This window comes from Rhodamnia argentea, chromosome 2 (genome assembly GCF_020921035.1).
Source record: "Rhodamnia argentea isolate NSW1041297 chromosome 2, ASM2092103v1, whole genome shotgun sequence".
In the NCBI taxonomy this organism is placed as follows: domain Eukaryota; kingdom Viridiplantae; phylum Streptophyta; class Magnoliopsida; order Myrtales; family Myrtaceae; genus Rhodamnia; species Rhodamnia argentea.
In genome coordinates this window covers 7,375,006-7,402,416 of record NC_063151.1, presented here as the reverse complement: position 1 = coordinate 7,402,416, position 27,411 = coordinate 7,375,006, and the positions used below count along the sequence as shown (strand labels likewise).

The window sequence follows — 27,411 nt, the reverse complement described above, 5'->3', positions numbered from 1 at the left end:
TTTTTTTTTAAATTATTGCAGGAGCAGAAGCTGGTGCACATGGGAGTTCATAGCAAACTCTTGTTATTAAATTGCTTTTTGCTTTTGCTAATAATCTTTTTTTGTTTTTTTTTTTAATTATTGCGGGGACTTTGTTGAGTTGATGCTGAATATAGGATGTGTGCGAGGACACGTCTATGCAAACCGGGCAAAGATTTATAAATAAGACAAGCTACAAAGGCAATTTTGGCGGATAGCAAAGAGCGCCAACATGGCTGAATTTAGAATGACCAAGTGGGGATTATTAGAGCTAACAAAGAACGGTTTTAAGGCACTATTTCGAACCGGCCCTAACCATTGGTGGAGGCATTCTTCAATGAAAAGTTCAAGTGCGATATTGTCGACAACAACCTTAGCAAAGCATTTAATGGTAGAATACTTGAACCCAAGTGCAAACCGATCATCAGCATGCTTAAAAACATATGAGTCATGGTTATGAGAAGACTACGTACACAAAGAGATGGGACCGTAAAGTGGACAAGACAATGTGGTCCTAGGATTACGAAAAACTTGGATGACAACCTGGCTACTACTAGGTTCTGTCATCAAACATGGAATGGAGATGATGGTTTTGAGATCGTGAACAATAGCAATACGTATGTCATCCACTTAGAGAGGAGAAAGTGTTAATGTCGAGCGTGGCAATTAATTGGAATTCCTTGTGCACATGTCATTTGTGCAATCCAATCGAAGCAACAGAACCCGGAGGAATACCTACATGAGTATTACAAGAAAAGTGCATATCTTGAGTCTTATAAATTCATGCCGCAGGCTCTTAGATCGAGCAAATTTTGGGAGACAATAGATCGTGAAGCCCCTAAACCTTTGCCACTAAAGAAGCTAATGGGAAGGCCAAAACGGAAATGAAGAATAAACTCGGGAGAGATCTCGAGTAAGAGGATGAGCGGAACCGGTGTAAAGATGAAGTGCTCCTATTGCCATATGGAAGGGCACAACAAGAAAAGTTATCAATGGAAGAAGCAACATCAACAATAGCCTAATCATTGACCAAGTGTAGGGGCAGCCATAGCTGAAGGGCCTATTGATGGGCTAGCTATAGGGCCAATAGTTGGGCCTACTCATGGGCTAACACTTGGGCCTACTGTTGGGCCTACTCATGGGCCTACTAGAGCGGCATCTATAGCTCCAACCACTAAGTCCACAGTTGAACAGACGAGAAGGCAAAAAAATCCAATGAGTTGTACAATTATTTGTGTTAGTTTTATTTTATGGACTTAACTTTGACTTTGTTACTTTTTTAAGTCCTTCTTAGGTGAGAAGAAGACAAACTACTTAGGTTGCTGAAAGTGAGGCACCATAACGAACAAGAGAGGCTATCGAGAAAAGGATTAGGTAATGCGGTTATGGCATCTATGTAGACATAGACAAACGTGCTGGAATGACTATATTGAATGTAAGTTTTGTAGAACTCACGTATTTCAATTATTGTCAATTGTATTTCATATCATTGAACATGTCATTATTATTGTAGCCTGGGCCGAGTACCGAGCTTCTTATCGCTCAACGCGACCTAACTCAAGAGTCCAGTGTTGTGCCAAGGAAGAGTGCTTCAAAGAAGAAAAAAGTTGCTACGGCTCCAAAACAGCCATCACCTACTAGAGCTCGTGCAAAGAAGGTGCATGGAATAACAAAGGCGGTTGAAGTACCTGCACCGGTTGAAGAACCCGCACGTGACGATGACGAACCACCCGCAAGCCCAGCTCAAGAACTTGGATGATGGATTAGAAAGAGTGCAAGGATTGTAAATATGCACACGCAGTGAATTCCAACCTCGACTTCAACCAAAAGTCGATAGCAAACTTTTGTTCCATACAACAATTAGAGAAAAACATTAAACCAATAATACAACTAAAAATTACCCTTTCACAACTACATATTTCATTCATCTTCAACTATGGTAGATTGAGAAACTTATTATCATTGGTCCATTTACATTTGCCCATAAAATAGGCTACACAACAAAACAATAAAACAATCAACGATCGAGAACAAGTTCTTTCAAATTTGGTGTTTGAAACTTCATTCTTCAAATGGCTAGCCAAATATGCTAAAGCCTTATTTTCAGCTTGTGTTGACTGAATATCAACATCCTCCAACTCGTCCAAGAATATAAGTAACAGTTGATGTCATCCTTCAAGAAGCTCCAATATCACCTCAGCCGCTCATCCAGAAAATTTTGCATCAACCCATTTGAAATATTTGCACTTCAAGCTTTCTCTATACCTACCGCATCCATTAAATCATCTCCCCGTATTCAGCCGAGTCCAATATGTTCTTATTGGACTAAATAAGCCATAATAACAATAACACTCACCTTCTTCGCTTCGAGAAGAATTGGGGTTAGGGGTTGAAGCGCCGCTAAAGCCGCTGGTGCTGCTCATGAAGCCCCCTATTTTCAAGTTTGAGCTGTCATTTTTTTTTTTTTTTTGGAAACCGAAATTGGGGTTAGGCAACTTTGAAATTGGGGATTTTCTTGAATTAGCTGATTTAGGGTTTGAGGCACTGCTGAAGCCGCTCATGAAGCCCCCTATTTGCAAATATGACCAGTGATTTCTTTGGGGCAAACCGAAATTGGGGCTGAGTTTCAAATTGGAGATTTCTTTTTTCAATCGCTTGATTTAGGATTGTTATTTGAAAAACCATGTCCAAAACGACATCGTGAAGGCTTTGTGCTGTTGATCGGACTCTCCAAAGGCCACGTCAATTTCACTTATTAATAAAATAAGGTCACGTCAGAATTCTAGTGGACCAAATCAGACTCGGCAAGAAAACAATCGTTTTTTCAAAAACTTGGCACTAAAGTAATCCAATTGAAAGTTTTGGCATCAAAGTGGTCTCCGTACATAATTTTTAGCACTAAAAATGTACTTTTCCCTCTAGCGACTGCGACCAAGATAGGGCGGTTGATCATCCACAAAAGTCGACTCATTGGCTAACATAGCCTCACAATAATCCATATCTGCCTATCATGAATTGAAATAAGCATAAAATCTGCCAACACCGGCGAATTATCCTAACCATCGGGACACACGGATGCTACGAAAGGGAAAAAAGCATAAATCCTCTACATTCAATATGAGAGAGAAGTAGAAGCTTTCCAAAACTTTGGTTCATTCTGTATCAACTTAGCATACCTACTTGTAAAATATGAACAAGATGCAACTTCAATTAAACGTATAGAAAAGTAAATTGACCTTGCATACATCTGTAGCCTGGTGATCTGTGACATATCCAAAGCTCTAGTTTCTGTACATGGTATGCTTACATACAGTATCTATGCTCAAGAACACACAGACATAAGATGAGAGATCGAAAGAAAGAGAGAGGGCAGAGGATTCTGCAGAACTTACCTTTATCCATCACTTTGTTCAATGAAAAAGAAAAGATCCTCATGGATTACAACAGTAATATAGTCTGTTGAGGGGGTTATATACACGTATGCCTAGTATGTAGCATCTTCTGGATATACCAATGAATGCTTAGCTTTTTTCGATAGAAGCAGATGCTTGTGATTGCCCTTTAAGTGATCACCATCTAAAGTTGATTCCTCATGGAGGTTGGTCAAATTCCAGTCCTAGTGGATGAAAATGCTAGCCGGTAAGCAACTACGCATCTTCTCTTTCTCTCATCTTATCTACAGGGAGAGAGAGTCCAGATTAAAATCAAAGCTAAATGGTACCGTTGCTCTTCACCATAAGTGAAGACGAAATCCTGCTTTCGGGGACAACTTGCGTCATTCTTGAGAGAAGATGGGAGTCTTGACCAAATGTAATTGCTACAACAGCCATAGCCAAGTAAAAAACTCAACATATCCACACACACAACCGAACATACCAACAAGTAGTACTGTCGAAGTATATTTGTACACATAAGTTGGTAGTAAGTAGGTGGTCACAATACAGAAAAATAGGTTTTTATCAAGTCATTGGAGATGCAGCCTTTCTAGTTTTTCCTCTCTCCTCTCTGGAAGATCCTAAAATATTCACAAATACAAACAATAGGCAATATATTGAGGATGAACGAGTACATTTTCTGTCTTACAGCTGTATATCATATAAGGAGATGGTGTACAAAATTTCAGCACAGTTTATTGGATGATCACACCATATTGAAAGTGCTCTACAATGCAGCATACGTCATACAAGCGCATCCACACACTTGAGGTAGATGTCATGACCACAGAAAACTCCAGAAACAATTGTTCTCCATATGCTTCTGTCACAACGCAAACATTATGTTGTCTTTTGCCACTTAGCACCCTATGAACAACACAAGGGGAAATTATTGGGGGGAATTTCAAAACAATGAAGTCAGCCATGACGCGTTACATGGGAAGGCAACACAAAACAGTCGCTCGCAAAATCAGGATGCCCACTTTGGTGTGTCCTCTATCTACTTTGGTTTCAGCTTCAATGAAGCACTGCAGAAATCGGGATTTTCAACATGTCAGCTGCAATAGATTTCAGTGAATGCATCAAGAGGAACCAACAAGAGAAGATGGGCTTACCTGTTGATACAATAGCGTTTACCAGTGGGAGGTGGCCCATCATCGAAGATGTGACCGAGATGCGCATCGCAAGCAGCACACAGGACTTCCTGTCGTGGCATGAAAATGATCGAGAGATCCAATTTCGATTTGACATTGCTCCCTATGGGCTGATAGTATGATGGCCACCCGGTTCCACTGTCAAACTTTGTATCTGATCTGAAAGAGACATTAATCATATATGACAGTTGGCGAATAGAAAGGAAATTTATCGAGGACAATGGAGACGCTAGTGGAAAAAAGAGAGCCAACTCACTCGAACAGAGGTGTGTCACAGCAAATGCAATGATATGTTCCTGGGGTCTTAGTGTTCCAATACTCCCTGAAGGCACATAAAACCAGAATAACAGAGAGAATTACCAGAGGTAAGCAGGTAACACTATTTGTTCCACCACACTAGAGGACTTGAAACATAATAATAAAGCACATTAGCTAGGGCCAACTCATAAGCAAACTTCCTAACCCACACTGAAAAATATATATGCGGGGAGAGAGAGAGAGAGAGAGAGAGAGAGAGCCATGCTAACAACAAACGCAGGGGAAGATTAGTAGCAGATGCCAGATGCAATGGCAAGCAACGACAGTCAAACTGTTGAATGAATCTCCTCCCTTCTTCCACTCCGTCCTCCCTTCTTCCACTCCGTCCCGAAGAGTAGTATTTTGATCGGAGAATTGTCAATTGGTGGGAACCGGAGGCAGTACTTGGTTAAATATTTTGCAAGTACATGCTGTATCATAGGAAATTTCCAGTAAATTCTTACTTCTCTCCACGAGAAAGGCACTTGCCTAACTTTCTCATCTTGCCCTCTAACCTAAGTTTCTGAGTCCGGCAGGCAAGAAAATGATTTGGAAACGCGGTACATGCTCAAACTTTGTATTCTACTCAAGAAAACAAACACAGTCTTAGCCCAAAATCCACCCTTCCTATGCACCACGGACCAGAAAATGGACTGGCAGACCTGACAAACTGGGAAATTCTGTGGATTTAAAGAATCATGTAGTCTGAAACCCACAAGAGAAACGAGCAACATTCCCAAGAATCGATCGTACCCGGTGAAAGCCCTCTCAGTGCCCTTTTGCCGGGTAACGTAATACTGCTCCGGAGTCAGACGTTTCTTCCACTCTTCATCACTCTCCGAGGAGACAGGGCCAACTTCGTCTGTCACAACGTTCATCCCAAATTCAGAGCTTCTCAGCAAAATCAAAAGGAGACATTCTCGGGGCAATCCAAAAGCGTTCGTGGGATAACTCTGGGAAAATTGGGGGAAAAAAACAGGACCGACCTTGAAGGTTGTCAGGTCTCTGGGAAGAAGCAGAAGACCCCATGGCGCGAACAGAGAGCTTCACTGTTCTCGCTTTCCTCAAAGATTGAGAAGGCGATGCGATGAACTTCGAATTGGAAAGATGGGCTCTCGCAGAAATGTACTTCGGCAGCGATAAAGCAGCAGAAGCAGCAGCCATTGCTGACCTTTTTCACAGGTACAAAGAATCCAGTAACCTTCTCTTTTTTTTTTCTTAATTATTTTTTGTGCTGGCGCAGCAATTGTAACGCGCATTCCCGGCAAGGACGAGCGGTTCCAGATTCCGTACATGTTTCACTTGAAACTTGGAATCTACCCATCGAAATAGATTTTTCATTTTTCAAACCTAAAACATATCCATCATACCTTAGAACATGTAACCTCATGTCACAAGTTCTAGAGTCGGTTCTAGGGTATCCGAGAACCCATCAATTTATTTTATTTTATTTTCTTTTCCTTTTCATTTTTAATTAAGCAAAATAAGAATGAATGCTACAACATTTAAAAGAAAGTAGAGGTTGGTAGTTTTAGGTTCTATACGAGTTACATTTAGAACCTAAAATCAATCCATTAGAACAAATTTATCATTTTTTTGAACCTAAAATCTAAAAATTTGTTTGGCTCCAAATTATACACTCATTATCGAACGCCATAAAATATTGTAGGAATCGTGCAAAAATATATACCAAGAAAAATATAAAAATTTATTTCGGGATTTAGGTTCCAGGTTCCAAGTTCCGGATAGTGGAACCTAGAAACCTACCCATTGAAATAGGTTCATCAATTTTTGAACCTAGAACCTACCCTACATACTTTGAAATCGGACCGGATCTTACGGGTTCCGATTCCAAGTTTTCGATTTTACTTTGGAACCATGCTCACCCCTACTTCCCAATTCGAGGGAAGAGAAATGATGCAATGACCGTACGATCAGACGTTGGTATCAAATGGGCTAGGGGACAGCAGATAACTCCAATTAAGGCGACAAGTGACTTCCATGTGGATAGAGTGGATTGTGTTTCCTGCGATGCCACGTCGCTGCTCCGTGCCAAACCACTAGAGCAGTCTCTTGGGTTTGGGCTTCCGGCCCATGGGCTTCTAATTTGTAGATCTCTATTCCCTCCGATCCACTAGACTAGGCAAAACGGAGGCCCATTAATAATTTCGACTATGCATCATTGTAATTCCAAAAGAGTCTCGTTAACGAGCACCAATTAGCATTATTTTTACGGGGGGAAAAAAATATTCAGTGGTTATAAAAATAGCAACAGTGATAGTAAAAATGGCACATTATGTCATACACTCACATTACTTGAGTTCATTAAGATCGAGCTCGAGCTCGAGCTAAGGTCTCTTCGGTTGATCGTATACAAGTTAAGCGCCAATATATAAACGCTCTATTTGAATCAAACTCGAGCAGTCATTTTGATGCTCCAAGGAGCTCGAGCCGAGCTTCGAGCGCCTAGTAATGCGAGTTGATTTGAGCTCGAGCTTCGCTCTATATCGGCCCGTCTCGACGTGGCTACACCTCGGCCCTGAGCAATAAATTGGGCTAAGATTTAAAGGCTTGCCTCTAGAATAAAAACCATAAGTGGTCCACCTCTGGAAAAAGCTCTGGGAGTCAATTGATCAAGATGCATCGTGCATGGCAATAGTGGTAAATACGATCCGCGACGTCGACTAGCGAACGAGTGACCGCAACATGCTCTATACGGCTCCTTGGCCTTTAGAGACGCCTTTGCTGAAAAGGGCAGGGATTGATGTTTGGATCGAATCATTTTGTGGCACTTTGCTTGGAAGCCAAAAAAAGGACAATAGAGACCATTTCACTCCTCAACAACCCATCAGTCGTTATTAAAAATGTCTAGAAATTGGAGCAATCAGCATTACGACATGTCGTTGTCGATAAAATTTGATGTCGTTGAATTTATGTACATTTTGAATGCGGAAGAACAACGTTCAAAGTCTTTTGTATGGCCATTATCGCCTTATTAAAATCTAATCATACTCAAGAATCAATCCAACGAGCACGACAGTTCAACAGTAAGTGAGTCGGGTTGTCTTATTCACACCACAATTCGATTGAAAACTCCAGCCAACTTTGTGCCTTGAGCATTTCCTGTCAAGCACGGAGAGACTTCTTTTAAAATTTTTATTTTCAGGCAAGCTCATAGAAAAGACGATGATGGGTCCGTCTGTCTCCGATCTTCGAGCCAAACATTTCGTAACGGCGCGTGAGATCTTTATAACCATTCTCAGAAAGTCGTCGGTGGCACCACCTCGTCATCTTTTCCAAATAACCCAAAGAACGAAAAAAAAAAAGACGACAGCCGAGGACACAAGGAATGACAAGGGTACAAAATCCTCGTATTGGATTACAATTCCCTACTCTGAACTCTTCTTTCGAGCGGCCAGGTCCAGGTCCAGGTCGTCCTCCAGCGACAGCAGCTTCGCGTGGAAGAACGACAAATTATTACACGTGTCGGCGACGACATACGTCGGAAGAGTGGGCGTTGCCGTTGCGTTACAAATTGGCCATCCAATCAAAAAGTGGCCTTCCAACGGTCAGAATTGCTCCGTACATCTGAAAAATAAAAACTTCGGAGCGGTGAGAATAAAAAAAAAGAAAAAAAAGAGCGAGATGTATTTTATATTGGGAAACCAATCACAGCCGTCAGATTGAAAAAGGCCAGATGGGGAACCCACCGGCCCCGGTGGCCGCCAGCCGGACCAAATACACACGCCCTCCGTATTTAATTAATTTATTTTACTTTTTCAAACCGCATGATGCAAAATTGACCAGCGAAAAACATTAATCAAATATTTAAAAATATTATTTATTTTTGAATTAATATCATGAAAAATTCCAAACTGGTATACCGTGATAAATTTACCCAAAATTATTTTTTTTACTACAAAAAACTCTAATATGGTACGATTACGATAAATTTATCCCAAACTATTTTTTGACCATCAAAAACTCTACACTGGTATTTTTATGATAAATTTACCCTAAACTAATTTTTTTGACCAAAAAAATTTTCAAAATGGCACACATGTGATAAATCATTGGATTAATACCACGACAAATCCCAAATTAATAAACCAATGACAAATAAAGGATAAAAATATAAACCGATACATTCATAAATCGCCACATACCATCAAACTTAGGAATTTGATGGTTAGATTTAACGAAAACTAACAGATGATAAATTTATCACAAGCATAGTAGTTTGTGATAAATTTGTCACAAATATATCAGTTTAGAATTTTTAATGATTAAAAAATAATTTGAAATAAATTTATCATATACATATTAATTTGGAATTTTTTGAGATATTAACCCATTCTTTTTTATATTGGTAATTTGGAATTACTTAATGGCTGGAAGTTGAGTGAAGATGCACCAGTGGCTTCTCGGCATCTTCCTGAGCCTTTCGCTCCTCTCTGCTTTGGAATATTTTACTCGCCAGGCACTCGAATATTCATTTCATTTTGGTGGGGTTTATTATGCTCGGAGTCTCAAGAAAGCGGCCGATGACGTCACCTCCCGTCATGCGCCAATGATTATGTTTCTCCCATGTTGAGGGACCTCGCGAGGATTAATGAGGTCGGCCCCGCTGGGATGGGTGCTGTCCGCTCGACGTTGATGGGACGACCAGGGCGTTATAAAAGTCTGAATTATTGACGGGGGATTAGCTTAATGTTGTCACGTCCTCGCTCTGGAGCCATCATGTGTCTCCATTTGCAAAAGCTTTTAATTGTATTTTGTTAAAGTTGGCATTATCATTTAGGGGGAGGTCAACATGTGATACCAAAGAATTATAAAAATCAATACGGAATTTAAACGGATAAGCTTAGAGCTTAGTTCATATGATGACCGTTAACAAAATCCGAGGTGTCATCAGATACAACGGTATGTACAATTCAACTATTACAATAAAATAACAAAAAGTTTTAAGGGATAAAGAATTTGCACATAGAGTTTATAGTAGTTCGGCTTTGTTTAAGTTCACATCCACTTCTTCACACCGATAACTAATCCGCTAGATTCTACACACTTAAATGCACCCATTTTAAGTATTATAGTGTTTGATCAAAAGTATATGAAGGATGTGAAACTCTCTTGGAATTTAAAATTCTGTTTTTTTAGCCTTAAGGTCTCCTTTTATTCTTCTCTATCTCCAATTGCTTGTAGCAAGATTTCTAGAGAATCACTCTCCAAACTTCTCGTTTGGACAATATTGTATACAAAGGATCTCGTAGACATTAAGGTTAACTAAAGAAAGAATCTCCCGTTAGATAAAGTCACACATACAATTATGACTTTGAGTTTCTATAAATAGAGTTTTTCATAATGTAAGTTATACCCGTCTCCCTTAATTTGCATCCTTGACCGATCTTTGCAATTGATAATATCTAATAATGAATCCAACTTGACTTGCTAGCCATTGTGACGATATTAAATCGTCTTGAATATATCTCTTGACAATATGGTCATTGCATGTGAAATATTCCTTCAGAGCTTGAGCTTTGTAACAACGTCTAAGCTCCCCGCTCAACATCTGAGCTTTTCAAACAGTGTTTGAGACCCTTAGACATCGTATGAACCTTTTACTGCCAAATTGTGTAACCATTCTCCAACACTCGAATATACATTAGGACAACTTGCAAAATAAATATTTTATTGCATTAACTCGGATATTATAAATTATGGATTGTTTTGTCAACTTCAAAATCAATTAGAGGTTTTTCCCAACATATCTTAATTCCGAGACAAGAGCGCGACTTTTCCGAGCTTAATTTCTTCCCGAAAGGGTGGACTTATGAGGGTGATCCTTGGTTGCATGCTCATTTCACAGAATCCGACCCCTCAATTGGCTGGGTAAGACTTCTCGAGATAATGTGCGTGGATTCGTTTCCGTTTCCCCCCGCTGCATCGGTCGACGACTCGACGGCGAGGCGCGCGAGGTGGAAGGAGCCGAAAACCCTTCGTTTCGTGATTTAGGAAGCCTATTTGCCCCCCGTCACCAATTTTTCATATGCGCATCATCGTCTAATCTGGTTTTGAGTTTTGACTGCACAGGGTATCCCAACATCTCCTCGAAAACAAGCGAATGGCGTGCGTGCGTGCGTGTAAGGAGCCGAAGGAAGAGGCTGCAATGCAAAGAAGGCCTCGTCGGATGGCGATTCACGAACATCCACGACAATTACAAGACCCCGTTGACGATGACAGGCTAAAGGACACGGACCGTTCTCTCTCTCTCTCTCTCTCTCTGCCCCCAAATTCAATAACGACAACCCACCCTTCTCCCTTGGACAAGACGAAGACGAAGACGACGACGATGGCGACGGCGGCCACGCGCGAGAAGGAAGGTGCGTGGTGGATGGATGGATGGATGGTTGGTTGGGGGTTCACCAACCCATCTTGTAACTTTTTTTTTTTTTTGTTTAATTCCCGCCTGAACCAAGGAAACATATTGCTCTCCAATTTGCCCGTTCTCTCACGATTTCGCGTGGGTTAAGTCAAACTTGAAATTTGCCACGATCACCGCCCCTCGATTCCCGAAAGAGCACGACTCTGTAAGATTGAAGCAACAGCAAAAAAAAAAAAAAGGGCAAAGCATGCTGGTGCCTTTAGCTTGGGCGAGCTCTAGAGAGAAACTCTGGAAAGAGAATGATTTTTGTAATTCTTGAATGATCAAGATGAATGGAAGGACACCTCTTTATATAGCGGAGGGCATTTCGTTATAACCGTTGATCGTATTTCGACTCAAAGTCTAATATCGCATCTTCCCATCTACTCAACTATCGACATTAAATAGGAATGTTGGCTTTCCTTTTCTTCGCGTTAAGAAATATGATTCTTTCCTAACTGTTCATACCTTGAGCTCTTAACCTTCCTTTTTTTCCTTCCTCAATGTAAAGTTTAAATCTAGTAATTCCTTTGTTCCTACGAATTGATAAAACTATTTACATAGTCGGATTCCCTAAAAAAAAAAAAAAAAGTTGCTCAAGAAAGAAATGCATACATGTTAGCGTTGGCGGTTTTGCACGTGCGTAGATTTTATATCCGTCGACACAAACGGAACTTTGGGCATTGTGGTCGGGACTCGGCTTCGCAAAACAACCCGATTTCCACATGACCATCATCAAAATCGGCTCTAAAGCCATCTCATCAATCCTATTAATCCATAGCTTATCATGATAGTTCCGTCCTCGCTTTGCCTAAATAGGAAAAAAAATCGTACCGTTACCGACCGGCTTGTTAATCTTATGATCGAAAAGGCTATAGAGACACCAAGAAATTTTTTTTTTTTTTGTTGCGTTAACTCTTAAGAGGAAGTCACTTCATTGGTTTTTATTAGACCACAAAATTCAGACAATTAGAATTCTTAAACCTTCTTTTAATTTAACTGGTTAAATTAAAAATTTGTACTTGGAGAACACGGGGGGCCGCTGCAGTGTCCCACTTCTAACGTCTCCGTACGCCAAGGAGTACCTACTAATTCAAAAAGTGCGGCCTTGCGCGTGCAGGGGTAAAAGGGAAGCTTCACCTGCACCTGCACGAACCTGACAAAAAAAATTTTTTTCGCAAGTCAAAAAACCTTAAAACGAAAATCAAATATTTTTTTTTTTTTTTTTTTGCGCCCTATATATTTCCCCAATCTCTATCCTGTGGTCCTCTCTTTCCCCCTTCATTTCCTTTTCCTCTCTCTCTATCTCGGGCGTGCGCTCAGATCTTGCGAAGCCAGTTGCTGGGGTTTCTCCGTCGCCACTTGGATCGAAGGGTTTCCGGCGAGGCCCGATTCGTGTCCAGATTCGTCGGTCTCGAGTGGCGATCGGGGGGGTTTTGCTTTTTGTTTTTTTTCCCTTTGCTTCGTGGGGGCTGGGGGGCGAGAATCCGAGGTGTGTTTGTTTTGTTGAGGGGCTTCGGAGAGGGGAATTGGATGTGTTGTCTGGTCGCGCGCAGCAGTAAGAAGACGTCTAAAAGAGCGTTGAGGAGGGATTGTGGGCTCGTGATCAGGGGCAGGTCTCGCTGGGGCAAATGCGGCTGATTTGCTCTCCGATCCTGTTTGATCTCTCGAGTTAGTCTCGGTGTATTGGGGTCGTAATTATTTGTGTGGTCGTCCTGATCCTTTGAGGAACGAGGGAGATTCTCTAAGTTCCCCTGATTGTGCAGATATGCAACCGGATCGGCACTCGAAAAAGGTGAGAGTCTCTCCTTTCTTGCGTTCCTTTCTTGTTTGCAAGTTGCTTTTTGCCTTGGAAATTGTCGTGGTGGAATGAAAGTTTTGATATTGGTGGAGTTTGTTAAAACCTTTTGGGAGATTTCATGTTCATCTCACGTCGATCGATGTACCGTAAAAATGGAAACAAATTTCGGGGCCGTAGACTTGGATCTTGTGAATTTGTTCTTTGGTGGTTCATGTTTTATGATTGATTATGCATCTACGATAACTTCCTTTCTTGTGGGGGTGTGGCTTCAATCTTTTGCGTCGTTTTCGTGTTGATCCTGATTTCACTGCCTTCCTCTAAGTGCTTTTGAAGAAGTAAGTTATGTTGGTCGTAAGCCCTGGCCTTATTGATTTGCTTTCTTCGAATTTCTCCACTCGAAGCGTTTATATATTTACTTTCTTCATGTGAAGTTTTTGCTAACATCTTGGGTGGAAGATCTGCGGTAGCAGTACTGAACTCGTGTAGCTTATCTACTTGATGGATTATAACTCGTTCTTGGATTTTTTTTTTTTTTTTGGAGATGGGTCCAGGACACGATGCATAATGTGATAGATTTTCCTGTTGTACCTTTTTATGTTTCCTGGACTTTCATGGTGTTCAAGACTCCTCCAGGATGATCGTGGTGGAAATGTTCACTTTTAGTGCTTTGCTGTAGCTTGCGAGTTGTTTGTTCTCAGCTGGTGTCTAGTTGTGAAGTGCCTCCCATTTCTAACTTCTTTTCTTTACCATAACAAAAAAATTTTGGCTCGAGTCTGAAACAGCTAATTTTTGTCCTCTGCAGCTGAAGGAGATGGAGTTTTTCACTGAGTATGGAGATGCCAACAGGTACAAAATCTTGGAGGTAATTGGCAAGGGAAGCTATGGAGTTGTTTGTGCAGCCATCGACACGCATACTGGGGAAAAAGTCGCTATAAAAAAAATACATGATATCTTTGAGCACATTTCTGATGCTATTCGAATCCTTCGAGAAGTCAAGTTGCTCAGGCTTCTGCGACATCCTGATATTGTTGAAATCAAGAGCATCATGTTGCCACCCTCGAAGAGGGAATTCAAAGATATTTATGTCGTTTTTGAGCTCATGGAGTCTGATCTTCACCAAGTGATCAAAGCTAATGACGATTTGACTAGAGAACACCACCAATTTTTCCTTTATCAAATGCTACGAGCTTTGAAGTACATGCACACAGGTTTGTCATTAGCTTACCATCTACTCTGACAATTCTGGCTTCTTCGTTCATGTTGTTGCTCTAGCAGAAAGCTCTTGCTAAGTGCAGATACTTACGCTTTCTTCCTTCTTCTTTTTTGGCTCAGTTCTTTTCGACTTCTTATTTTTGGGCCTTTTAAGGGCTTTCCCTCAAGATTTTGATTCTAATTGTTAGCCCTTTGGTTGCAGCAAATGTCTACCATCGAGATCTTAAACCAAAAAATATATTAGCAAATGCGAACTGTAAACTGAAGGTTTGTGACTTTGGATTAGCAAGAGTTGCTTTTAGTGACACGCCGACGACGATATTTTGGACGGTATGTTGTTTACTGTGCATTTGGCATCCTTGTGTTTCACTTTATGCTTAGTTTGATGAGAGCACACGGCAGCCCAATTACTTATTATGGTCGTGCACTTGTCACCTTGCAGGACTATGTCGCTACAAGATGGTACAGGGCTCCAGAGCTGTGTGGATCTTTTTTTTCCAAGGTATGCTTGCTTAACATGTCCACCCTTGTCTACATGTTTGGGTCCCATGGGAAATATACTGGAATCAGATTTTTGTTTTCTCAGCTCAAGTTTGGTAAATTTGTTTTTGGCATTAAGTGATAATGATGTTATGTAGGTGAGACATGCAGCATCCTGTATATTTGTAAGTTCTTCTGCACGGAATAGTCTAGATATTAGAGATTTAGTGGTGTAATATGTACCATAAAACTGTTTTGAAGTTCACTTTTCCCAAATATTTGGTATTTTGGAAAAAAGCAAGCAATAAGTTACATGCTGTGCAGAATGTGTTCTGGGTGCTTTATGGTAAGCAGTAATGCTAGATTAAAATAATTGTTGTTCAGGGAGGACTAGTGAACTCTCCTGGAAGTTGAAATATCTTTAAATCAGGTAACAGTGTCCGGTTATGCTGTTCTCCAAAAATGATTTAATGTTGTGGCTTCTATTTCACCGTAGGCTATGCTTTTATCTGATCTGTTTCCTACTCGAATGCAGTATACACCAGCAATTGATGTTTGGAGCATCGGTTGCATCTTTGCGGAAGTTTTGACTGGAAAACCATTGTTTCCCGGAAAAACCGTTGTTCACCAGTTAGATTTGATTACCGATCTTCTTGGAACACCTTCTGCAGAATCAGTATCTGGGGTATCATATCTTTTCTTTTATCTTCCTTGTCTTCTCAAGTTCGTTCTTCTTGGTAGATTGTGGTTTTCCTTTCCTTTCTCTAACCCTGCTTTAATGTTGAAATGCAGGTTCGTAATGAGAAGGCAAGGAAATATTTGACAGAGATGCGAAGAAAGCAGCCTGTGTCCTTTACCCATAAATTTCCAAATGCTGATCCACAGGCTCTTAGGCTGTTGCAAAGATTGTTGGCTTTTGATGCAAAGGATCGGCCAACTGCTGAGGAGGTTTGTTTGATCTCTGTTGTGGTCTCTTCCAAACTTAAATCTTATAGTATTTATGGGCGTAATGTGGAAAATATGCTTGTCAGAAGCACCTGGTTGTTGATTCCTTTTGTATTATTCCTTTGAATTCAGATGAAAATTGTGTCTGCTCTTTTATTTAAACAGGCTCTTGCCGATCCTTACTTTAAGGGTCTAGGCAAGGTTGAGAGGGAGCCTTCTTCTCAGCCCATATCAAAGCTGGAGTTTGAGTTTGAGAGGAGAAGATTAACTAAGGAAGATGTTAGGGAACTTTTGTACCGGGAGATATTGGAGTACCATCCCCAGCTACGCAAGGACTACATGAACGGAACTGAAAGCACCAATTTTCTGTATCCTAGGTTCTACTCTAAATCCTTTGTCAGTCACTATCTCCTATTCTGCTTCTTTACTGCCTTTCTAAGGATTTCTGATGGTTTTATACGTCGGAAGCAGTGCCATTGGTCAATTCAGGAGGCAGTTTGCACATCTTGAGGAACATGGTGGGAGAAGTGCTCCGGTTATACCTTTGGAGAGAAAGCACGCGTCTCTCCCAAGGTAGGACCTCTTTTTCTTCGTGGCCATTTGGTCCTAGTTTTGAAGACATTGACTGATATTCCTGTTGTAGTTCATTTTTGAAGAGTCTGCTTTACTCTTCTGAGTACTTTGTTTTGGGTAACTATTTGTAATTTCATTATCTTTTCAATGTGGCTGAGGTAGCCAATCAAGAGAAAGGTGGGCTTCTTTTGAGTATATGAGAGTTACAAGCCAAAACAATTTCCCAGTCTCCCTTTTAAGTATAAATAGTGACGTAATTTGCTCTGCCTAGTTTCTTCAGAATATGTCTTAACATCTGATGTGTATAATGTCAAAGGGCACATAGAGCTGCGCACTAAGATCAAGTCATTCCTTTTGACAATTTCATATGGGAGCAGAATGTTCCCAATTATAGAACTCATGAATGTGGCAATAACATCCGACCAAAAAAGAATGTGGCAATAACTTTGTATTTTAATTTGCTTATATATCGTGTTGCAGGTCCACAGTGCACTCCAGTACAGTTTTACCAAATCGCGATTCTAATATTGCATCAAGAGATAATCAACAAGTTAGCGAGGATGCTTCTAAGGACTTTGGAGTAGTAGATGCTATTTCCAGCTATCCATCGAAGGCTATACGGCCACCTCCAAGGGTACCAAGTGGTATTGACATTTTTTTGCTTGTTTGCAGCTATTTTTTATGAATGTTCAACCAAGTTCTAGGAGTTTTTTAACATGACTTGTCATATTGGTATGAAAACTTGATGTCATTTCTTGGCTACGGAAACATTCTCATCTCTTTGTCGGGAGCTTATTGGGTGGATCTCTACTTCAATTTTTATTTGAGTGCGCATTTTGAGTTCACCACACTCTAAATGTCTGTTTGGGGCTTGTGGATTTATCTTTTCCGCAATTAGTGTTTTGAGAACTGGATCGGATTGATCCATCCAATCTGGTTCGATTCCTGGTATTGTGCTTAGCAGAAGACATGTTGAAGATCAAACCAGTCTATTGTACTTTAGTTGCTAAAAATTGGGAGGCAGAGCAGGAGAAAAATTAAAGTAAGAAAATGATTGAAGTTTGCACGCTAATTAACTTGCACATTCTGCTGATTTGCTTTGCAGCAAGGCCAGGCAGAGTTGTCGGACCAGTGCTACCTTATGAGAATGGTAGAACCATGAAGGTTGATTCTGATGACAGAACTGCCTTCTACAGAAGTGCTGCAGTTCCCTCTCAATCCATCTCTCCACAATGTCTTATCAGGCCACATTCGGCGAACCAGGAGATGCTGGCGAGAGAAACTGACAGCAGCCATCTACAAGAAAAACAAACACGGGGCTCACAATATAGAATGGCAGTGAATCCGGTCCCTGGCATGGCCAAGATAGATGTACATACCAATCCGTACTTCCCAACCCAGGCCGAGGTAGGGGTAGGGCAGTTAAAGGATAGAATTGCTATAGAAGCTAAAGTGTTTCAGGCACAATCTCAGTTTGGTGCCGTTGGTGCTGCTGCTGTTGCCATCTCGGCTCACAGAAATGTGGGTTCGGTTCAGTATGGCTAGTATCCACACGAGTCGTCTCCTCCAGAAGATGTCTGCATGGCCGGTTGAGAAGGGTCTTTTTGGGGACTCCATTCGTGGCTTATTTGAGTGTAGTGAACTCCTTGTGTCATTATTTAGGGTCTCGTATGATTTACAGATGTACGGCATTGATTTACTAGTGGAAATAACCCCCTCATTCTTCCAGAAAGTCTTCGCCCCGAGTATGCCAGTCCATTCAAATTTAACATGCGCTAGGAATTGACTGTTATCTTCAAAATTCAATCTTGGTTCGGAAAAAGGAAATCTACAATTTGATGAGGATGTGAGTTATATCTTTGGTTGAATGGCGCTTTTGATTCAGCTTGCTTGCTTTTAGCTGTCTTCTTTGATTATTTAACTAGAGATGATGATAAGAGGGATACTTAATGGACGTACATACCTACCGAAATGTATTGGCTCCATTGAATATTGAAGAACTTTCAGGATGCTATCTTGACCGTGTGGCTTGGTAATTATTATCTAACAAGAATAGCGGAAATAGCACAGCATCTTGGTATAAAGTGAGAAAAAGAGAGTTGATGGGTCTATATTGGCGACTTTCAAATCTAGGACTGGTGTCGTCCAGTTTCTAAATTTACCAGCTACCTATCGGTTGCCCTAGAAGGCGTGTCAATGTCAATGCGTGTTGTAACAAGAAAAGGTCATATCCCAATATAGATGCGTAATAATACATACTCAAACAGGTTGTTTGTACCATTCAACGTGCGTTGATTTAGGTTGAGGGGTTTAGCTCTTAATTGGCAAATACGACTAGTGATGTATGCATGGACAATTGCACGCACAAAGTGCCTAAAATCTGTCATCGTCCTTCACGTTAGTCCTTCCGTAAGTTCTGGTAGCTTTTAGAGAATTGAATTGTCTCGGGTGGTAACTTTTTCGTCCACGAAGAACAAGCTTACGAAACGTTCTAAAAAACTCTAAATCTTCCACTATTTGTATTCTTATAACAGAAAGAAACATGTCACGAACAATAAACGAAATTTTTGACCCCGGCATGACATGCTATATTCCATGATTTCACTAGTTGAGCAAAGGTCCTATCGTGCTATGATGTTCTGTACTATCACTGTTAATAAATAAATAAAAAGCATTGTAGTCATATCATATGCCTTCTGACGGAACAATGATGTCGAAGTCCCTTACAGTCCATTCGGCGACTTGATTATCGCTCACATATATTTCCGTTCCAAATCGATTGATGGCCAATGCCTTTCAACGGGTTCAGTTCCTGGATCCTGCAATTTCCAAAGTTGAAGAGACATATCTTAGGTAATGTCATATTTGCATCGTTCATACGAAATATCTATTGAGAACGTCCCTCTCAAATGCATCCCTTCGCTATCATGGAAATTGAAGGAGCGTATGTTTACCTGGTAAAAGTAAAGTGAATGAGAAAGCCTTCCAACATCGAGATACCAAGTCCTAGGATCGCCAACCCAACCCTCACCCTTCTTTGTAGGGTACCCATACTCTCCCCACACCGGATGGGGCAGGATTTGCAGTATTTCCTGGGCCTGGGGATTGCTGTACGCGACGCACGGGGCGTACGGCTCTTCCTGGACTCTGGCGTTCCCAGGAGCGCAGTACACATGGTAGGCTTCGTAAGGGAAGTCGGCCTCATCCGCGTGCGGTGGACTCTGGTCCCATTCGGGAAGGTGTGGATCGGTGGGCAGTTCTTGAGGTTGTCCGGCCGGCACCACACCTCTGTCTCGGGATTTAGGATCATCTCGCTGTACCTGGTGACGTCTGTCTTCACATTGCCATCGCAAGGCTTCCCGTTGTGCTTCGAACAGCTTCCAATGTCCATCAGGTAGAACTGGCTGCTCGGTCCTCCTCCTTGCTTTATGTCTAGTGTGAACTTCACCTTGAAATCGGTGATTTTGGAACCTGAAAATGGAGAGTGTGCAGTGAAAAGTTACCATTTTGATTTGTGTCAATTCTATAGGACTGTCCTGTCATTGATGCATACTTGAGATTTCACCGAGAAGCATAGTACTTACTATTTTAGTCATTCCCCTAGTTTCATAGTGATAACCTCCGGAGAAGCCCGTCGTCGCGTCCGACCTCAAGTAGAGCATCAGCCATGGATACTTCTTCGATGTCTTCAGCAGATGATGAAACACCCAACTCCCCTTTCCGATCTCCTTCTCCCACGTCACTGAGAAAAACAAGGTCTCATCGGCATGAATTGCCTTCTTGACGTCGGTATCCAAGTCCCATGTCCCATAATACCTCCCTCGGAGTTTGTTATGATCGCGGATGCTGGTGTAGTCGTGGTACATCAAGGGCATGTTCATGAACCGTCTCCAAAGCATGGGAACCTCGGCTCGGGCGGGAAAATGGGTGCCTCTCTGCCATTCTTCTTGCACCTTTGGGACACGGTGTCCAAATTGCCGCTCTTGAGCATGATCATCCAGAACTGCCATGGCATCGGTACATCCACTACTTCGCACTTGTTGCCTAAGACTTCTTTCCGAGCTGCGTACTCGTTCACGTCGGATGCCTTTGTTCCTCCGTATGTCGTGGCGTTCAATATGCCAAGCCGGTTTTCTATTTTGTTCACCCTGTGACTCAACTTCTCTGTAAATCGGATGGAACACATTGCTTGGTCATCAGGTGTGGGCTAATCACTAATGCACTTCACCGTGTCCGGCTAAAACCAGATCTACTGAAAGATAAAATCAAGATGGGTATTCATTCTTCTTTCTATCAACAGAAATGAACTTACTTGCTGCAGAAGAATAGTTGACGTCGAAGCAATCTGCCATTCTAGGACTTCCCATATTAGGAGCTTCTTCGCCAACCTCGTTGCACTGGTTCCAGGCTTCGATCGCGACCCTTAGATTGTCATTTTTCATGCCGGGTTGTCCAACTGCTGAGACATATTTTGAAGCAGGCCACTGGATTGCCGCAACATTTTCTTCCGTGGCAATCGTGCATGATCGGAGAAGACAGAGCGAGAGCAAAAATGAGAAAAGGAATCTAAACTTAGCCATTCTTATGCTCCACGCGAGTTGCCAATGTAGTCAAATGCAGAGCTTAGTTGTATGTCTATAGGTTGTACTTATAGAACTGGTGTAGAGTCAGCAATAACTTAAACGAGAATCAGATGAGTACTCATCTCAATCTTCAGATCAGTGGCTTAATCTCAACAGGATTGAATGATTCAAAACATGATAGTTTTGTTTTCTAGTTGCTCAGATTTATCTTATTCTTCTATAAAATGTACAATTCAAACTTCATCTATTGAGCAAAAGAAGCACGACCTCTGTGCGGACCCGCATTGCGAGTTTGCGCAGTAAAGGATGGATAAGATCATATGGCTCTCTAAGTTCACTAGCCGAACAACGATATAAAATGATGAACCCATATAAATAAATAAAAAGAGCATAGAAGTGTCATGTACCAATTACTTTATATGAATCAATAGAACAACAAAACTTAAGAGTAATATCGGCTGTTACATTGGTTCATCGTCTTAAATTATATCCTATTTAGAGCTTAGATAACAGGGCTTGACTGCCTAAATCCGCAAAATAATCTTGATAATCTAGTAAAGTATCTTTAATAGTTACCAGGATCCTTCTTGTCGGTATATAAATTTGAAAGAAGATATTGTTTAAATTTGAAAATGGTGGCTATCTGCAGGAAGTGATTTAAGAACAGGCTTAAACAATATTGCTGGAGGTGATTATGATGTTTTTCAATGTGGGTAGGCGGGTTAAACGATTGGATTTGTGATTTAAGTTGTAATCACGATTCGAAACCTTGTAGAGAATTTCATTTTTGAGTTCAAAGATGGTGCTTAGCAGAATTCTGTAATTTACGGAGGGAAGTTCAATGCAAGTTCTCCCAGAATATCTTGTGAGTGGCAGGCAAAGGAATCATTATACATCTGAGGTTTTCCTCTTTGGACAAGCTAAAATCCATGTTCGGGGCAAGCGATGAGGACCATGAAACAGGGTAACATGCCTGTTGGTTTCGGAGTAAATAAGAAGAGTGAATTCATCAGTAGCCCCATGAACACCTCGTGAATTGGTGTCACTGGGATCTTGGACTACGTATCGGTGGGTATATATATATACACTTCCACCAACGGCTATGACCATCATGAGGATGAAATGGCCCCAAAAGCCCAGACAAAGCGGTGAACCTTCACGTGAACCCATCAACCCCCCACTCTTTTCATCCATAAAGTATAGACATTCCATTCCAATCCATCACCAGTATAAGATCTTCTTGACAGAGAAAGATGTGCAGCAAGTCTTGAGTTCGAGGGGATGGAAGCATTGTGGAACTTGGAAGACAGATGGAAACTGTCGACCCGAGAAGCCTTCTTGCTGTTTGGGTGCACTGCTGTTGCTGTGGTGGGGCTTGGAGTTGTTGCAGCATTCCTCAGGAAAGCAAGAAAAAAGCAAGTGCAGGTCATCAATGTGAGCCAAGAACCTAATGTGAGTCACCCTTTCCATGGAGAATGGCCGGGGCCAAGCTGCGGGTGGCTTGCAATCAAGAGGGTGTTGATGGGTTTGCTGAGGTGGAGCAGAGGGAGCAAGTGGGGGGAGAGGAATGTAGGGGCTTGGGGGGAGAGGCTGCTGCCGCCGCTGATGCTGCTTGCATTGGAAGGTGATGTTGTGGGGTGGCAGAGCCACAACTCGGAGTCGCCCGTGTGGCACAGGCCGATACTGATGAGGAAGAAGTGTGAGCTCCCGAGGTTTAGCGGGCTTATTCTGTCCAATGAGCGAGGTCAGCCCCTTAGTGGTTCGTCAGAGGATGCTAGTACAAACCAGGTCGTCATCCTCTGCTTCTTTTCTTGTTCCTTTCCTTTTTTATCAGATATTAGAGATAGAATCACTTGAAGCGTCCGACTAGTCCTGGAATACAAGCAATTAATTAGGCTAGACCATTTCTTCAGGGTGCATGGCAGATATCATTGGATGAACGTTCATAATTGGCCAAAATAAAACTGTTCAGTTGGAAAACCCAGGGATATTTTATCTCGGTATGCTGTGAAGTGTATGAGAATGTAGAATACAGCTTAACACAGGAATCTAGTATTCATGCAAAAACTCTACCATTGAGACAGAGCCAACGAATATGATGTCGAGCAATTCCTATGGGAACATCTTAAGAGTCTGGCATTCCGTCTACTATTGCTGATATACTTTGCTCGCATGTGACATGGTTTAACTTGTGTTACATGCAGGAGAAAATAACCGGTGGTGGGAGAACAACTCCGAAGGAATTGCTGTGATTTGCTTGTCAAATTTACGACTATTCTTCTAGCTGTAAGCAAAGGGGGTTTCTCCTGGATATTGTAACCTCTCCTATGTGAACGAATTTTTCGATCAGACAATCTTCACATAAACTAGTATGAACTGAACAGCATATCAGTAGATATGTTTGGCAGCTTAAGTTCATACACAGAAAGTAGATCAGATTGCCTGGTCAGGTGTCCTAGAGGTATCCAGGATTTGGTTTCTTTTCGCAGCATTAAAGACCTAACCAGATGAATGGAGATCTTGGAGCTCATTCATTTGAGGCATTTCAAGAGAAACAGTTTCGATCAGAATGAGAACTCTCTTGGAGATGAGCCATTCACTGGCTTATGTAGCTCCAGAATATCTAATCTAAAAAGAAAGTGAAATTGATTGACCTCTAAGGATATGCTACACAGTGTCTTCTCGAAAAAGTCCTGTTCTTATCTGACCACTGGAAGAGAATCGAATGATGCCAGGCTATCTTTCTTCATTGAATTCTTCCAGGCGGTATTGCAATGTCAGTTTTCTCCCGTCACCTTGGCAACTTATTTATCCATCCATTGCCAATACAGACGCAGTTCTAATATAGTTGAGCCGTGCCACAGGGCTTTCCAATTTAACAGCATCAGTCTTAATCAGCAATGCAATCTCTGACATAATTCACCAGTAGTGAATTAGACAGTTATCATGAGCGCTGACACCCACCTTGTTACCCTACTTCCGCGCAAGTCCTGATCAAACCGAGGAAACAAATAAAATCAAACAGTTGACATGCTTCTTAACTTAACTCGAATGACCAAGCTGTTAAATCCTCATTACAGGTGCCAAAGTGCCATCCACAAAATCTCTAGCACTAATGCTTTACTCCTGAACAATATTGAGTAATAACAATGGCTGGGACAGTAACTACTTGCAGTTTGAGCAAAAAAGGAAAAAGAAAAATCCTTGACACTACATCATCAAATTGATTTCTTTGAGCTCTTTTTGCTGCTAATTAATAAAAACAGACTACCTTTCTCAGTTTTAAGTTCCAAAAAACGCTAAGCTGCCCACATAAGTAAAAGAATACTTTAGGTAATACAACTCAGGTAGAATTTGCACCAACATTACAGGGACAACAGTTTTCATAACAGGACGAAGATAGAGTCATAATTCTTGGCTGAAATTGGGGCAGCAGAGATATAACAAGCAGCAAGACACTCACGACACCAAACTACGTTAACCATCCTAAGGACGACTCAGAGCACGTGGGCACTATGGGAGAGGATCAATTGGGAAACTATACTGCCAGACAGTAGGAATCAGCTTTTGTCAATGAAAGAAAAAAGCAAACAAATCGGAAACGAACAACACCTTTTTTCGAAGCGCTGATGCTCATGCATTTGGTGCCACCAAAGGTTCCTTCAACTTATCTTCAGGTCTACGCTTAAAGTAGAAGTACAATACCAATTGTATGATACCCAAGACAGTTCCAATCCCATTTGGAACCTAATATGCAGGGTAAAAGGGCAAGACCACTTTTGGTTAATGAGTGTCAGTTTCAAAGTAAATGGTATAGGGAAAACTGTGAATTGAAATTAGCATTACAGATAACTATAAGAATAGTTCAACGAGTTTAAGAAGCTTACGTAAATGAAGATATCATCATTAAACAATCCATAGAGAAGGAAAGACGTGCTCATCAGGAATGTGGAAAGAGAGAGATAGAATGGCATGAATTCGACACTTTTAGTCCGGATCACCAAATTCTGGAATAGAGGTCCCATTGTTTAAGGTCCTCGATAGCAGGTTAGATAAAATAAAGTGCCACTTTGATGAATAAATAAAATACAAGCAGTCACTAAATGAATGTACAATTATAAAAAGCGGAGAAGCAAACATTGATAAGAGAGAAGCACCACTCAATAACCCCACAGTTATCCTTCGCAGGGCGAGTTCAGGTATTTGCAAACTTCCAGCAACTATGACTGCAAAAGCGCCAATAATTGCCAGGAGAAATCCTGTCATCCTCACCTGACAACAATATCAAGGATTTTTCAACACGAGCTATCAATAAATCTAGAAAATACGGGTGCGCGCAGAAAGGAAGACGTGCCTTTGAATTAAAAAAACATGAGCTAACCTTGCCTGCTTTGTCAGCATATGTTATGAAGAGTACTATGTATACAAACTGAAACACCGCACCCGCTGAATTGACCGTCATAACCAGGAGATTGTCACATGATATAAGGGGCGACCCATACCACATGCAAATCAAGCAATTTAGGAGGGCATATATGTATGGCAAGCCAGAGAAATGTTCTGTTGATTTGTTTCTGACAATTCTTCTGAATGTCGATCTGCAAATTAGGAAATTCAAGAACATGTTCAATAGAGAAGCTTGTAACTTAGAAGTGAAATGGAAGTACTTGATCTTGCATCTTACATTGGTGACACGAACAGGCCAATAGCAAAGATATTTCCTGCAACACTGCATTGGTCAGGCTCTACTGTAACATATCGTTGAAACCAAATGTCAATCAAACCCTTGCCATGTAAAATGTGAAGACAAGTATATATGTGTATAATTTCATAGATTGGTGGAAATCTCTCCTTTGCTTTTACTTGGGTTGCATGCGAATCTCTTATGGTGTTGCTGGATTCCTATATCGGCCGACAGTTACTTCAACAAATGGAAAGTACTGCAAATCCTTTGTTAGTCAAATTTCAAATCCTTATGCATTTCTTAATGATCTCACAGCACAAAGATGAAGAACACACTATCTCAAGAGCTCTCTCTCTGTTGCAGGCCTTTGAAAGTAAACGCAGAGACGAGCTTTTGGCTAACATCAAGGTCTCAAGTTTTCCAATCTCGCATCAACGCTAAAAGAAACAATTCTGCGTGAGAGCAAAAAGTCCCAATTGGCATTCTTCGTAAGTACCACCCCGTTTTCTTAAATTCAAATATACAATTTTCCCCTTTAACCAACCCATCTTCTTGTTCTTCTTCTATTTGGGTGCTGGGTACACGACTAGCTTTTTAAAGCTGCTGTGATTTCAGATGACGAATAAGCTCATGGAATCACCTAGTCCCAAGATCGCCAAAAGGGCATTCTATTCAGCTTCCAAGTTTCGAGTTCAACTACATATGCGCATAGATTTTTGCAAAATCTAGAACTGATAACCTTTTCAAAGAACCCATTTATCAGTGGAGTGGCCGCGATAGTTTGAGCCCAATTCCTTTTATGAGAGGTCATGTGTTCGAAACTCGTAGGCGTCGGTCGGTCATTTAAGCGGACGGTCGTGGCGGTGGGATGTTGCGCTAGCCCCTCGAGGAATAGTTGTGCTCCACCGCTGGTGTAAGCCATAGCTCGCCGGCTGCGCGGACAGCTCGGTTACCCAAAAAAAAAAAAAAAACCTTTTCAAAGAAAGAAAGAAAGACAATAGAAAAGGAACCCAGAGAAATCAACCACAACACTTGAAATTTTCGGGAATATGAGAGAGAGAGAGAAGGAAAAGTACCAGCTGCCCCAGCTGCATCTTTGCAAACTCTGGAGATCAAATACAAATGCCCGGGAGTCATGGCTCCTTCAACGCCGCGCAAAGCTTTCTGGGTCTGGGTCATTCAAGTCTGCGCCTTTCTGCGAGAAAGTGAAGAGCCTGTTTGTGCAGAAGAATATGCCTTGGTGGGTTCACTGGCGGAAGCAAAAATAGAGGCGTTTTCACATCTCCGACATTACATCAAATGATGATGATCTTGTCCTTTTCGAGAAGAAAGAAGCCTGCGACCCCCTGTTCGGACTATCTAATCCAAAAATCAATACTAAGATTTTTTCTTTTTCCCAAGTCGAATGACCCTACACCAACAGTTTACTCCACCATGAATGGTCCTTCCACAGTAGACAGGACAAGAAGCAGAAGACAACGATGTCTGCTTCAACAGACAAAAGGCACATGGGCTTCTTCAAATGGTTCATGCAGTTTCGTAGTAGCTGAGTGATCATGCTTTGTAATTTCTGTGCTTTGGTTGAATCTGTCCTTATAATTTTTCCTTTTGCTAATAGTCAACCCAAAAACAAGATCATTAAACAGAACAAAAAAAAGTAAGAAAAGACTCAATTACTAATTAACTAAGACCCAAAAAAAAAAATTATCTGAGGCTATTCAACTGCATTTATGTACTCGAAACGAGCGTTATACCGTTTTGGGCTATTACTTGATTGTTTGCAGCAATATTTACTTTTAACAGCGT

The 27,411-nt window shown here is 41.3% G+C and overlaps 4 protein-coding genes and 1 pseudogene across 7 annotated transcripts; 2 read left to right on the top strand and 3 right to left on the bottom strand.

The window, feature by feature from the left end:
• Positions 1 to 4,128: 4,128 nt before the first annotated feature.
• On the bottom strand, positions 4,129 to 6,120 carry LOC115756459 (peptide methionine sulfoxide reductase B1, chloroplastic). Of its 3 annotated transcripts, none has more exons than XR_007197397.1 (6): positions 5,890 to 6,119; positions 5,657 to 5,765; positions 4,863 to 4,928; positions 4,568 to 4,765; positions 4,389 to 4,480; positions 4,129 to 4,275 (listed from the first exon to the last, which is right to left on the bottom strand). XR_007197397.1 is itself a non-coding variant. In XM_048274076.1 (6 exons), the coding sequence occupies exons 1-5, from the start codon at positions 6,065 to 6,067 to the stop codon at positions 4,453 to 4,455; spliced, it is 579 nt and encodes a 192-aa protein (XP_048130033.1). In that variant the 5' UTR covers positions 6,068 to 6,120; the 3' UTR covers positions 4,129 to 4,275; positions 4,436 to 4,452. The 3 variants fall into 3 exon arrangements, 2 of the variants coding, with proteins under 2 accessions (XP_048130033.1, XP_030552109.1); XM_048274076.1 differs by having other exon boundaries at positions 4,436 to 4,480; positions 5,890 to 6,120; XM_030696249.2 differs by having other exon boundaries at positions 4,129 to 4,319; positions 4,436 to 4,480.
• Positions 6,121 to 12,595: 6,475 nt separating this feature from the next.
• Positions 12,596 to 18,070, top strand: LOC125313784 (mitogen-activated protein kinase 19-like). Of its 2 annotated transcripts, XM_048274074.1 has the most exons (11): positions 12,596 to 13,122; positions 13,931 to 14,336; positions 14,543 to 14,670; positions 14,783 to 14,842; positions 15,356 to 15,505; positions 15,613 to 15,768; positions 15,931 to 16,142; positions 16,237 to 16,338; positions 16,819 to 16,982; positions 17,444 to 17,915; positions 17,960 to 18,070. In XM_048274074.1, exons 1-10 carry the CDS (start codon positions 13,096 to 13,098, stop codon positions 17,881 to 17,883), a joined length of 1,845 nt encoding a protein of 614 aa, XP_048130031.1. In that variant the 5' UTR covers positions 12,596 to 13,095; the 3' UTR covers positions 17,884 to 17,915; positions 17,960 to 18,070. The 2 variants fall into 2 exon arrangements, with proteins under 2 accessions (XP_048130031.1, XP_048130030.1); XM_048274073.1 differs by having other exon boundaries at positions 17,444 to 18,070.
• Positions 18,071 to 18,945: 875 nt separating this feature from the next.
• LOC125313935 lies at positions 18,946 to 20,918 on the bottom strand (annotated as a pseudogene).
• A 1,284-nt stretch (positions 20,919 to 22,202) lies between these two features.
• On the top strand, positions 22,203 to 22,778 carry LOC125313934. Its single transcript, XM_048275222.1, has one exon. The coding sequence runs from the start codon at positions 22,203 to 22,205 to the stop codon at positions 22,776 to 22,778; it is 576 nt and encodes a 191-aa protein (XP_048131179.1).
• Positions 22,779 to 24,541: 1,763 nt separating this feature from the next.
• On the bottom strand, positions 24,542 to 26,947 carry LOC125313936 (bidirectional sugar transporter SWEET2-like). Its single transcript, XM_048275238.1, has 6 exons — positions 26,682 to 26,947; positions 25,606 to 25,642; positions 25,303 to 25,519; positions 25,035 to 25,193; positions 24,809 to 24,928; positions 24,542 to 24,668 (listed from the first exon to the last, which is right to left on the bottom strand). The coding sequence occupies exons 1-6, from the start codon at positions 26,782 to 26,784 to the stop codon at positions 24,555 to 24,557; spliced, it is 750 nt and encodes a 249-aa protein (XP_048131195.1). The 5' UTR covers positions 26,785 to 26,947; the 3' UTR covers positions 24,542 to 24,554.
• Between the last annotated feature and the right edge of the window lie 464 nt (positions 26,948 to 27,411).